This window comes from Helianthus annuus, chromosome 16 (assembly GCF_002127325.2).
Source record: "Helianthus annuus cultivar XRQ/B chromosome 16, HanXRQr2.0-SUNRISE, whole genome shotgun sequence".
NCBI lineage: Eukaryota > Viridiplantae > Streptophyta > Magnoliopsida > Asterales > Asteraceae > Helianthus > Helianthus annuus.
Genome location: NC_035448.2, coordinates 151,578,525 through 151,592,540, shown reverse-complemented (window position 1 = coordinate 151,592,540; position 14,016 = coordinate 151,578,525). Strand labels below are relative to the sequence as shown.

Sequence of the window (14,016 nt, the reverse complement as noted above, 5' to 3'; positions counted from 1 at the left end):
AATCCATTCTTATGGAATTTTGAATCCAGGTTTCAGCACATAGCACCCGCATCATCAAAATGCACAGAGAATTGTGTATCGCAGATTTGCGACACACTGAGAAGATTATGATCAATTTGCTTAACATAATTGATCTTATCAAAGCACACGATGCCATTGGAGATACTTCCCTCTCCAGTGATGAATCCGCCTTTGTCTCCCGCAAAAGCAACATACCCTCCTCTAATGTTTCTCACGTCGTATGGGAGCCGTAAGTCGCCAGTCATGTGCCTGGATGCCCCACTATCAACAATCCAATGACTATTAATAGTTCCTCCTAGAACATCCTGCACATGTCATTTAAAAACTTCAGTTGAGAATGGGGACCCAAGCCTTAGTGGTCTTGGGTCGTCCCTGAGCATCACGAAACGTGATATCAATCTCTTGATGGTTTTCAAGAACAACTGCTCCCCCTGAATTGTCACCCGCCTTAGGTAACCAAGTTCGTTTTTGCCTACCAGTTTTTGAAGATTCTGGTTTTACAGGTTGTGACACACTTGGTTCCCTTTGAACTGTTTTAACCTCAGATTTTAAAGCTTTTTCAACAGTTTTCATGTTCTTACGTCGTTTAGTTTCTTGTTCTTTTACAGTTCGTTTATCATGTTTAGGTGAAACTGACCGACGTTGAGGATGAACTGTTTCAGGTGGAGCTTTCTCAACAAATTTATTCTTTGGAGCATTTGGGCAGTTTTTGATGATGTGCCCAATTTCTCCACATTTAAAACATGTTCTCCTTTCAACAAACTTAGGAGAACTTGATTGACCACAAGATATCGAACTCGTGGAACCTGAGGTACTGGCCTTTTCATCACACCCATTTGTGCGTTGAGTGTAATTGTTATCACTGTTACGTTTTAAGATTGTCACTTGTTTTACAAAATCAGTGTTAGATTTGTTCTCAAAAGTTTCAATCTTATCAGTACCCTTGGATGACACGAACTTGACATCTTTTGCTTTCTTTTGAAATCGAGCTCCTTTTTTTTAGACTTCATCTGAGAGACTTTATGCTTTTGAGCTCGTTTGACTGGTTGTTTACCATTAGAAGCACTAGGTTGCTGAGTGGTTGAAGATTTTTGATTACCAAACTGTTTTCTAATCTCAGCCTTAGGAATTGGATCACATTGTGTTACAACAATTCCCGGAAGTGTTTTTCCCAAAAATTTGTTTGTGTTGTCTTCAAAGACTTTGTCAATCAAAGATTGATTTACATTTTTAATTGTGAAAACGTGATCTGAGTAGATTTTATTATCTCCAACCAATGTATACAACACGTTACTGCTTTTAACAGTAGACACACATGTCTTATCAACTTTGATAGAATCAATCACTTGTTTCTTAACAGATGAGACATCAGGAGTATTAGGATCACATAGAATGTGATTCTCTCGTGGAATAACTACTCCTTTCATCTTGTTAAGTGATTTATTCTGATCACTTACATCCACTTCTGATTCATCATCCGATGTATCATAGTCCTCGATAATTGGAGGACTTTGCTTCATGGATGATGAAGTTTCTTGTTCCTTAGAGGATGTGTCTGAAGAATTGTCCGGTTTGAACCCTAGGCCAGCAGCAAATTCCTCAACATCAAGAGGCACACTGGGTTCATACCGAGGCATTTCCTCCTCATCAGGCATCTTGGTATAATTGTTCATCAAAGGGGGCGGACATTTCTTATACCCTATGCCTTTCTGATTTCCCTTCGGTTGCTGAACATCGATGATGTGATCAAGCACAAATTGGGAGTTAGAATAACTCTCCAATTTTTGTTTGATAGCATCATGCTCGCATTGGGCAATGGCTAATTGCTTCTTAGTTTCTTCCACAATGTTAATATATTCATTTATACTTACTTGCTTGTGGTAAACTACTTTATTCACTTCGGACACATTTTTCTTTAAAGTTTCAATTACTGATTTAAAATCTTTTTCGTTCCGAGTTAAAGCCATATTTGCCTCTTTGCATTTGGGAAGTTCAATAACCAAATTTTGATTATGACTATGAAGCTTCTCAAGTTCAAGCTTCATTTCAGCACATGATTCACAAACACTAGGAGCATGAGGTTCAGAATTTACCTGACTAGAAGAGGCTGAAACGTTTGCCATAAAGGCAGTTTGAAAAGAAAAAGCTCCATCTTCAGAAAATAACTTCTCCATTTCCTTTGATGCAGTAGCCGCCTTCCTAATCAGAATTGATTTCTGACATCTAAGCTCATCAGCTTCATTCAGTAGATCTTGAATATCATCACCTCCTTCCTCCTTCACATCAGACTCTGAGTGATTATCCCCAGAAACAGAGCCTTCTTCATCAGAACTTCCAGAATAACCAGAACTGTCATCACTTCCAGAGGACTCTTCTTTATGAACATGCTCGATGATCTTTGCATAACAAGCTGTTCCACTTCTCTGATCATCTTTACCAAACTGCACAGACCAGTCACATCCCTCATCAGCTTGAACAGCCAAAGCCCGATTGGGATTTGAAGTTCCAGGCTGGCCCTGATTGTTATTAACGGCCACCATCCTCCTTTCACGGTTTTCTTGTTGGGCATTCACATTTGTAGTACTCGTCTGGTTTCTGAAAGGGTTGTGATTGCCATGTTTTGTTGGTAGAGTGCACTCACGTTTGAAGTGCCCTTTATTACCACAGTTGAAGCATGTAACAGCGTTGATATCAAACCCATACTTCGTATCTTTCTTTCCTTCCAACGAAGTTCTACCAGTACGAGCCATGAAGTCTTTGGCCCTTCTAACTGCACTTGCAAAAGCCCACTTAATATCCATCAACTCCATTTCTTCCTTGTCGATCTGTTGATAATCTTCATTGGTCATGTTGATGTTTCCAAGCTGACCTGCTACCAAACCACAGTAAGCACTTACCATTGTATTAATAATTTCCATGTGCTCCTTAGCAACTTCAATGCTGAGGTGTGAAAGGTTTGAATTATCGACTCGGATTGTGTTAGGGTTTTGAGGTTGAGGATTGCTTGTATAGTGAGCCTGCTGTTGTTGTTGTGGAGGTTGGACTTGTGGCTGTGTTGGGACGGGAATGTAAGACCTTGGATCAAAAGCCGGAGCAGCAGTTGATTGAGGAAACGGAAGAGAACTTGTGTTAGACACAAATGCAGTTTGCAGTTTAGGTTGCTGTTGCTGAGCTGCAGCGGATCTTGCCAAAGCATCGAAGCCTGGAAGGTACATTTCTGTATTCTGAGGAGCGGGAGCACGCTTTGCTTTCCTGATTTCTTCATCATTTTTATGTTCCAGCTTCTGAATGAACTCATAGATGTTAACCGTGTCTAGAGTTCCAGTGTGCTTCAACAACTCAATAAAGGAACTCCATTTTGGAGGTAAAGCGTCAGCAAACCTATTCACCATGTCTTGTTGAGTAGATACAACCCCATAAGCACACATTTCACTAATCAGATGATAGAACCGTGTTGTCATATCATTTAGAGTTTCGTTTTCCAAAAATTGAAACGATTCAAACTCTTTCTTCAACAAATCATGACGAGACTTTCGAGTAGCTGCATTGCCTTCTCCTCTAGCAACTAAGGCATCCCACAATGTTTTCGTGGTCTTGCAGTAGGAGAACTGATGATAGATATCTTTGTTGAGTGCTTGTGTAAGTGTAGCAAAGGCCTTTTTCTCCAATTCATAAGCCTTCTTGTCATTTTCGAGTATGTTAGCATAACCTTCTGAAGTGGACGCTGCAACTTCAAGATTGGCATTGAATGCATTGATGAAACATGTCCAAAGATCGGTGCTTTGCCCTTGAACATACGTGTGAAAGCGGTTTTTCCATGATGGAAAGTCGTTCATATGGTTCAACTTCGGTGGACGATTATTGCTTCCCGTTTCGCTTTCACTAATCAAAAGATTTTGAATGCTTTGACTCTGATTGGATACCAAAGCCCATTGACTTGGACTGATTGATGGCGGTGGAAACATACTTTTTGCCCAAGCTACAGCAGAAGTTAGTTCTTGACTAGATTGTGAGTCCAAACTCCAATCCCAAGGACTTGTACAACTCATTTTGGTGAAATACTAATTGAAGATCTACACAAACACAAACTGTTAAATTCAAACAGACAAGAATTGAAAGATACAACCTTGTTCGAAAGATCAAGATTTGTTCGAAGGATCAACAGTGTTCGAAAGATCACTGTTGAGTTTCGAGCAAAGACTTCGAAAGATTCACAATTGACAGATCCTTATCTTTCGAGCAGTTATCTCGAAAGATTCACGGTTTGAAAGATCCTTATCTTTCGAGCAATTATTTCGAAAGATTCACAATTTGAAAGATCCTTATCTTTCAAATAACCATCTTTCGAAAAGATTCCCTGGATCGAAGGATAGATCTCTGACTTCGAAGGATGGGTCGAAAGATGATTATCTATGGAGCCTTCCTTGATCGAAAGATGGTCTTTCGACTTCGAAGGATATCCTTCGATCACACTGACACAACTGACAAAAAGGTGACAGGTTGGTGAGAAAGGTGATTGGTTGGTGTACCAACTTTCGGCAGAAGGGATCTTCTGCACACGACTTTTCACCAACTTTTTGACTTTCAAATAAAATATGCCCAAAATGGCAAACCTTATCCAGAAGGTCCGGTCACCAGAACACACCGGAGATATGGCCGGAAAACACCAAGTTACTTAAAAACAGGTTTTTAAGTTACCCAACCCAACCTTGAACACTCCCGAAAGGTTTAGAACGCGTTTTTCAGTTTAAAAATGCAAGAAAACCACCAAAAACGGGTGCTAAACCAAGTGTCCAAACACACCAAGAACTTGAACAAACCCGGTTTTAAACAAGGTAAAGAGCCACGGCTCTGATACCATTTGTAGGTCCCTCTCGGAGGATGACGAACCTAAACCTTGTTATACAAACCCACTAGCGAGTGCGGAATCCAAGCTAGCAAGCAAACCGAGATGAAACAAGTATAAACACAAACACACAAAGGTTCACCGATTAACACCACTTGTATTAATACGAATGAAGGTTCCGGTTACAAGCACAATGTTTACAAATCAGTTTTGCAAACTCTCAAGGTGTGTGTGTGTTTCGGACAGAATGCTCTCAACTTTCAATCTCTCTATGTGTGCATCTATCTATCAAGTCTAAGTGTCTCTACTAACACACACTGCATGGGTATATATATACCCAGCACAGATTGTCTTGTCCGAAGGATCCGATAGATGGTCGAAGGATCATCTATCGACTACAAAGCCTTCGAAGGATCTGCATTAACCTCGAAGGATGATCTATCGAATCATCCATCGATGGTTCATCTTTCGAGTTCATCGAAGGATCAACATTATCCTTCGATGAGCATCCTTCGAGCCAGACAAAAGACAACCATATTTCTAACTGTTTGGCCAAGTCAAACTAGGAGGACAGTTGACTTGGTCAAACTTACATGACTAACAAGGACATCGTTTTACATCGAGACCGAATACAGACAAAGTACAGACACAAGTGCACCAACAAACTCCCCCTTGGCTGTAGCTTTGTCTTTGATCTTCTATGGTTGTAGATTCGTCTCGATCTTGATCATCTTTGATCTTCGTGTCTTCAAGACTCTGATGTCCTTTCGATCTTGATCCCCATTGGCTGTAGCTTTGTCTTTGATCTTCTATGGTTGTAGATTCGTCTCGATCTTGATCATCTTTGATCTTCGTGTCTTCAAGACTCTGATGTCCTTATCTTTCGAATAACTATCTTTCGAAAAGATTCCCTGGATCGAAGGATAGATCTCTGACTTCGAAGGATGGGTCGAAAGATGATTATGTTTATTGATACACTCTCTGCTTTCAAGACGTGAAGACTTTGAAGATCCTCCGACATTGAAGACTTGAAAGGACATCAGAGTCTTGAAGACACGAAGATCAAAGATGATCAAGATCGAGACGAATCTACAACCATAGAAGATCAAAGACAAAGCTACAGCCAAGGGGGAGTTTGTTGGTGCACTTGTATCTGTACTTTGTCTGTATTCGGTCTCGATGTAAAACGATGTCCTTGTTAGTCATGTAAGTTTGACCAAGTCAACTGTCCTCCTAGTTTGACTTGGCCAAACAGTTAGAAATATGGTTGTCTTTTGTCTGGCTCGAAGGATGCTCATCGAAGGATAATGTTGATCCTTCGATGAACTCGAAAGATGAACCTTCGATGGATGATTCGATAGATCATCCTTCGAGGTTAATGCAGATCCTTCGAAGGCTTTGTAGTCGATAGATGATCCTTCGACCATCTATCGGATCCTTCGGACAAGACAATCTGTGCTGGGTATATATATACCCATGCAGTGTGTGTTAGTAGAGACACTTAGACTTGATAGATAGATGCACACATAGAGAGATAGAAAGTTGAGAGCATTCTGTCCGAAACACACACACACCTTGAGAGTTTGCAAAACTGATTTGTAAACATTGTGCTTGTAACCGGAACCTTCATTCGTATTAATACAAGTGGTGCTAATCGGTGAACCTTTGTGTGTTTGTGTTTATACTTGTTTCATCTCGGTTTGCTTGCTAGCTTGGATTCCGCACTCGCTAGTGGGTTTGTATAACAAGGTTTAGGTTCGTCATCCTCCGAGAGGGACCTACATAAGTTCATATTTTGGTTACATTCAATGAAGGGTAAATTGGTTATTTATGGTTGGTGAAAGGGTGTGTATCCCTTTCATGAACCAATATGTTGGTTTGGTAGGTGGGACGGTGGTAATTATTGACACATATGTTATATACAATATGGGGAAGGATCTACTAAAAAGTGGATTTTGACTAAGTAGTCTAAAAACGATTGTGATGATGACATGTGGTACTCCTAATAAGTAGGAATGGAGAGCATTTTGTTTCTTATAAATAGAAGTGAAAATAACATGTGATACCCTTTTGTTTTTTTTTTTTTTAAATACAACAAAAAAAAAATCTAGTACAAAAAAAATCTAGCATAAAAAATCTAGTACAAAAAATATAGCACAAAAAATGTAGTACAAAAAAAATATATAGCACAAAAAATCTAATACAAAAAACTATAGCATGAAAAAAATCAGCAAAAAAATGTAGTACAAAATAATCCAGCACAAAAAATTGAGAAAAAAAATTAAGGGAAAAAATCCAGCACAAAAATATAGTACAAAAATCCAGCAAAAAAAAAATGTTATACAACATAGAAATACAACATATTTTAGTGGTTTTTTAGTCTTCATATTTTATATAGCAATATGGTACTCAAACTAAAGATAAAAAGACGCTCGATTTTACGGTGATTTTTTTATGAAAAAATAATGTCGTATAAAAAATTATGAACGTTTAAATAATAGGGGTGGAATATGCATGTGTCTTGCATGTCTAGAGAAAAAGTACATAAATAGTATTTTCCCAAGATACCCTTGCACTCCTCCTTTCTCCTACACTTTCATCTTAATCATTGATTTGAAAAATGAATGATTAATATTACTTCTCATTCTATTTAGGCAAAATAAACTTTTTATTTGATCTTACCCCTATACAATATAATACAAATTAATATTAAACTTTGGATACATACTATATATTCTAACAATAATAACACAAATATTTACTGAAATGACTAGGTATCTGACCGGTAACTCCCTTGATGGCGCTGTTCCTAGCTGGCTCACAAATCAAGATAATAGTAAACTGTATGGTTTATCAAGCTTAGTTCTATTATTCCTTTTATAAGACATCAACCTGCTCTCATTTGATCTTTTACCAGAAAATGATTTTGTTGGGAGATCTATTTTTCACTAGATTTTACTGTGCTGTTAATGCAGTAAAGTTGATCTTTCCTACAACCACTTAAATGAGACAACTGTACCTCAAAATTGTGATGAATCATTGTAAGTTTCCAGCCTTCAAATGTTTATATTTTTTAGCATACAACTTGAACTAAACAACTACCTCCTCTTCATTTACTAGGAACTTATTCAGAAGCTACACTAGCACAAACGACTCGTAAGCTTATACTCTTTTTAATGAATAAAATTACTATTTAACAAAATAGGCACCTTGTTTTACATGGTTGATTTAATGCAGAGACCTTGGCAAGTGCCTGAAAAGCCATCCTTGCTTAAAGAGTGAGCAACATGCATGCTTTCCTGTGATGTTGCATTCCCTTCTTATATGAATGCAAAAGCAAAAAGAAAATAATAAAAGGAAACCTGATCCCTTTTTGTTTGTATTTTGTTGTTTTAGCTTACTATTCAGTTCATATTAATTGTGGCGGTCCGAAAGTTAGCATAGGAGACAAGGTTTATGAAGAAGATCTAGATACACTTGGACCTGCAAGATTTCTTCCTTCAAATGATCATTGGGGATTCAGTAACACAGGAAGTGTATGGAACACTGATCAAACCGGAAACGATTATGTTGCATATAACCAATCTATACTCACTATGAATGACTCAGAACTTTACACAACAGCTCGCCACTCACCATTGTCTGTCACTTACTATGGCCGTTGCTTAGCACATGGAAATTATACGGTGACTCTACATTTCGCAGAGATAATTTACAGAGATAACCGATCTTACTATGGTCTTGGAAGACGTGCTTTTGATGTTTATATCCAGGTTTTATAAAGAGTTCATTATATTAAGCTTTCATATATTTAGAATGCATAATTGAGTGAAGTGGTCATCAACTTTTGTCAAAATTTTATTTTTCATAACCAGACAGCTTCTAATATTTACTTTTAAGGTAATCAAAGCTTCTAATATTTAGTTTAAGGTAATCAACATTAAAAAATTTCGATTTAATATGTCAATCCATGTTGAGTTTGGTTTTTGAGTTTAACACATCTTAATTTAGAAGACTACCTCATAATCAAAATTAATGTTGAACCTTTGATGGTTTTCTCTGGAGTAATAAGTTAATAACATTGGTTACTCAAACAAGAAATTTAACCAAAAGTTGTTTTTAGTCTTTTCATGCAATTTGTCCTTTTGAGGATTTTTGTGGATGTACACTTACAATGGCCTTCCCTTTCATGGTTTGGCCGTTAAAATAAAATATAAAAAAAAAAAAAAAAACCTTACACACCATGTACGGATGTTTATAATGAGATTATAAACCATAACCATTTCGAGAAGAACACCTTTACGACACACATTAGTACTAATAGGAAACAAGCCCTTTGTTCCCCTCATTAAGTAAACCAGTTGACTTTTGTTTATAATCCATAATCCAAACACTAAGACAATCCAGTATTAGTATTAGCGCTGGCTTTTCTGAAAAAAAAAAAAAAAAAATCCGTCACAGTAACTGTGACGTTCAAAATGGTCCACGTGAGATATTTTTTCCTTACAGACTTGTGTTGATTGGGTTTTACATTCCCATTTTGCAGGGTGTAATTACGATTAAAAATTTCGATATTAAAAATGAAGCAGGAGGGGTGGATAAGGCAGTAATAAAAACATATAACAACATCTCTGTAACTAATGGAACATTAGAAATTCGGTTCCAGTATGCTGGGAAAGGTACAACCGCAGTGCCAAAGAGAGGATTGTATGGCCCTCTGATATCTGCCATTTCTATTGAATCTGGTATGTAGATCTGCTTATTGTCCACATGTTTTGAGTTTCTCTTCTCATCACAAACAATCACTACATATATACACATACACACTAGGTTAGATTTCCGTGGATTACACGTATTGAATAAATCTAATGTTATATATTTGAGAATTAATTAAATTATATTTTTTTGAAAACTTGTGCTCGGTTGAATAAACTCGTGTATTACCGAGTTTAATAAAAAGGCTACGAGTTGGTTACAAAGTCTAAATTTTCTAAAAAGTGTAAAAAGTAACAAAACACCAAAATTTCAACCATAACTCACACAAAAAACGCACAAATAATAAAATAAAGATTACAAAAACATCATATATGTGGGTTGTGTTATGTGTTTTGGATGCTAAGGCTTCGATTATCGAATGACAAACATTATTGTGTTTTATATTGTTTAGCATGTCGTGTTCCATATTAATAGTTCTACGATTGTGTGTTTAAAATTTTTAGAGTTAATTACACAGATAGACCTTATGGTTTATAGCTAGTTTCAACTTTGTGTACTAACTTTTTTTTTTAACAGCTTTAGGTTTTATGATTTCAATTTTGTAACACATTTGGATACTAAGACCAAAATTAGTTAATTTTATCAATATAAAGACTAAAATAATCTTCCATTTTTTTAATTTTATCAATGTAACACCTTGGAATAGTGACACCAAATTATATTTAAGTTTAAATTAATTTTACAAAATCTATTTATTTTTTTCATTTTCATCTTTTTATTATATCTCTTAATTAACATAAAATATATTTATTTTTTTCATTTTCATCTTTTTATTAAATTTCTTATTTAACATAAAATCTACTAGTTACACAAGTATTATTATTTTAAGGGTAAAAATAATCCAATTACGTTAACTAATTATGATTTTAAATTTTATATAGTTAAAAACCAATTGTTATAATCATATTTCCATAAAGTATTATATAAAAAAGTTAACTATAGAATAAATGCAGAGTAATTATGTGTGCTTTGTATTATTGTACATTATATTATATTTTAAGTACAAAACATATGCAGAACGATTTAAACATATACACAGCAACAAAAACTTATACATGATCATACGAAACTTACACCTATTAATATAAAACTGATGCGCACTAACAACCGAAAAAATGAAGATTTTAATATATAAACAATGAAAGTTTCACTAGAAATGTTTAATTATAATTTCTTATAATTTTTTTTGAACAGCATAACTTCTTATAATTAACAATAATTTCCTCGCAAGTCGATAGAAGAATGACACTGATGTAAAAAGTAGATTTTATGTTAAATAAGAAATTTAATAAAAAGATGAAAATAAAAAAAATAAATAGATTTTATGTTAATTAAGAGATATAATGTTAAGATGAAAATAAATAGATTTTGTTGAATTGATTTAAACTTAAATAAAATTAGGTGTTAATACACAATGGTGTTATATTGATAAAATTAAAAAAATGGAAGGGTATTTTAGTCGGTATAATTTTGATGTTAGTACCCAAAGTTGTTACAAAAATGAAATCATAAAACCTAACCTCTTAAAAAAGTTAGTACCTAAAGGTGAAACTAGTTATAAACTATATGGTCCATCTGTGTAATTAACTCAAGTTTTTATAGACTATTATGGTTTGAATACGATATTTTAGTAATTTTCACTCTGTTATTTATTGGTTATAGGTGTGTTTTATGGCTGAAATAATAATATTTATGACTTTTTACACTTTTTAGTAAATATAAACTTTGTAATCGAACCCCACCTATAATAATTATAATATGTGTGACTTTTACACTTTTTTAGGAAATATAGACTTTCTAACCGAACTCCACCCTTAATAGTCTGTCATGACATACTGTTGTTGAGATGTCTTTTTAAAAATGAACTTTAACCAGACAATTTTAAATTCTGGTATATTTAATTTAACATAAAATCCATTAGGTTAATGATATAATAACTATCTACAATTAAATAATAAGTGTTTGTAATTAAATATCTAAAAATATATTTTTTTTTCAATATCATTAGTATTTAATAGGAGAATGAGGTCAGAAACAATTAAATTTTTTAATAGCAAATTTGGATAACTAACGAAAGACTAGAGTATCAAGATGCCACCAGCAGAACCACCCATCATATCCATCTTCAATAGGCTAACTCCCTTGTGGGAATCGAACCCAGAACCTAATGGTCCCTAAGCTTTATCACACCTAAGATGACACTAGACTATAATGCCATGGGCAAGAAAACAATTAGATGTCCTATAATATGTGTCATGTGTCCCCCTAATATTTTTTTTTTTTAAAATTGTATGGATATTGATATTAATGTGTGTGATTGTGTGCTTGAAATGTATGTGTGTATATCCTCATTTCTATCCTACTAATCTACTTATAAATCTGTACGTTTAATAAATAAGCTAACTAATATACTAATTTTAATAGAGTTTAAGCCTCTAGAGATCAAGCAAGCGACTCATAGAAAAAAAAGACCATTCCTAGTCATTGGAGTTGTGGCTGCAGTATTTTTCTTCATACTCATAGTTGTTGGAATTGCATGGAAGAAGGGTTATATAGGGAATCAAATATCAAGGGAAATAGGTGCTTAAATACTTTGACTCGGTGTAATTGTATTTCAAATAAAATTGACATTTATTTCCTTTAGTAACATATTGTTATCTTGAAGATCTAAGAGGATTGGACTTGAATACTGGGGTATTTACATTTAAACAAATCAAAGCTGCCACGGATAACTTTGCTGAATCTAATAAACTTGGAGAGGGCGGTTTTGGATCTGTCTACAAGGTATTGTAAATAAATCGATTTTTCCTTTGTCCTTACTCCGTAACTTTTTCTAGTGTAGAAGCTAAAAGATGAAAAGTGAAGAATAGACAAATTAAGTGTAGTTGATACATTCATAAGTTTTTAATTGCAGGGTACACTACTAAATGGAACTCTAATTGCTGTGAAGCAACTCTCTTCAAAATCCAAACAAGGAAACCGTGAATTTGTGAATGAAATAGGGATGATAGCTGGTATACACCACACTAATGTTGTAAGACTACATGGGTGTTGTGCAGAACACAACCAGCTATTACTTGTTTACGAGTACATGGAGAATAATTCTTTGGCACATGCTCTATTTGGTACGCATTCTCGTATGTTCTACTTCATGAGAATCTTGTAGTTCTAAATGTAACTATATTTCTTTTATTTTAAATCTCAGATCAGGATAAGTCTAAGATGAAAATTGATTGGCCTACAAGACAAAGAATTTGTGTTGGCGTTGCAAGAGGCTTGGCATTCCTACATGAAGAGACCACACTAGAAATGGTTCATCGAGATATCAAAGCTGCAAATATACTCCTGGATACTGACTTTACTCCAAAGATCTCAGATTTTGGTTTGGCTAAGCTCAATGAAAAAGAGAACACCCACATTAGCACTAGAGTTGCTGGAACTCTGTGAGTTGTTTGTAATTAGTTATATTTTCTTATACTGACAACTTAGTAAAGCCTTTTTTTGGTCCACTAGAGGGTACATGGCACCAGAATATGCATTATGGGGCTACTTAACCTACAAAGCCGATGTATACAGCTTTGGGGTTCTTGCATTGGAAATTGTTGCTGGAAAGAACAATATGAAATATCAACCAAATGAAGATTATGTTTCTCTTCTTGATTTGGTAAAAATCTTTTTATTGAAACTACAATATGGTCCTTTCCATGCAAATCATTGACAATGACTAATTATATATATGTCTTACCTATATAAGGCTGTTGTTCTCAAAGAGAAGGGAAGTTTGATGGATTTGGTGGATCCAAGATTAGGGTCTGATTTCAACAAAATAGAAGCTGTGAGAATGATGGAAGTTGCTATATTGTGCACTAATCAGTCCCCGGCTCTTAGGCCTACCATGTCCGAAGTAGTGAATATGCTCGAGGGCCATAGAAAAATAAAGAAATCAGACCTGAATCCAGCTACATCGGAAGACGATTTCAGGTTGCAAGCAGTCAAAGGGAATCTTGAAAATATGCAGCCTCCACATGACTCTCTTGTTCAGCAATCGTCTTCAAGCGTTTACGACCTCTATCTCAATAGTAAAATTTCTGAAGAATCTCGAATCCTAGATGAGTAAGCACTTGAACTGTTTTATATCATTTGTATTTGTGTTGCCGGTATAATGTTCATGTTATGCTAGATTTTTAAGCAATCATACGTTTAAGAATAAGTCAGTGATGTTTATGTTTCGTTTAATGGATTTTATAATGACAGTACTACACAATATATGCATGATGCATATAGTTATGTAATCCGAGCACCCTTTTGGATAATTGTTAATGCATGTTGGTGTGTCTATCGCTGTTCAAATAGGCTTGGTGTGGTCGTGTGTG

General features: G+C 35.2%; 1 protein-coding gene across 1 annotated transcript in view; it reads left to right on the top strand.

The window, feature by feature from the left end:
• LOC110916458 (probable LRR receptor-like serine/threonine-protein kinase At1g07650) overlaps window positions 1-13,975 on the top strand; it is a 37,839-nt gene extending 23,864 nt beyond the window's left edge. The window contains exons 13-24 of the mRNA XM_022161185.2: window positions 7,642-7,710; window positions 7,843-7,908; window positions 7,988-8,023; window positions 8,105-8,145; window positions 8,264-8,640; window positions 9,414-9,612; window positions 12,068-12,223; window positions 12,309-12,427; window positions 12,558-12,768; window positions 12,849-13,086; window positions 13,157-13,307; window positions 13,398-13,975. Coding sequence (XP_022016877.1) covers window positions 7,642-7,710; window positions 7,843-7,908; window positions 7,988-8,023; window positions 8,105-8,145; window positions 8,264-8,640; window positions 9,414-9,612; window positions 12,068-12,223; window positions 12,309-12,427; window positions 12,558-12,768; window positions 12,849-13,086; window positions 13,157-13,307; window positions 13,398-13,760 — 2,026 coding nt within the window. The 3' untranslated portion in view covers window positions 13,761-13,975. The remainder of the gene's footprint in view (window positions 1-7,641; window positions 7,711-7,842; window positions 7,909-7,987; window positions 8,024-8,104; window positions 8,146-8,263; window positions 8,641-9,413; window positions 9,613-12,067; window positions 12,224-12,308; window positions 12,428-12,557; window positions 12,769-12,848; window positions 13,087-13,156; window positions 13,308-13,397) is intronic.
• Window positions 13,976-14,016: the final 41 nt, after the last annotated feature.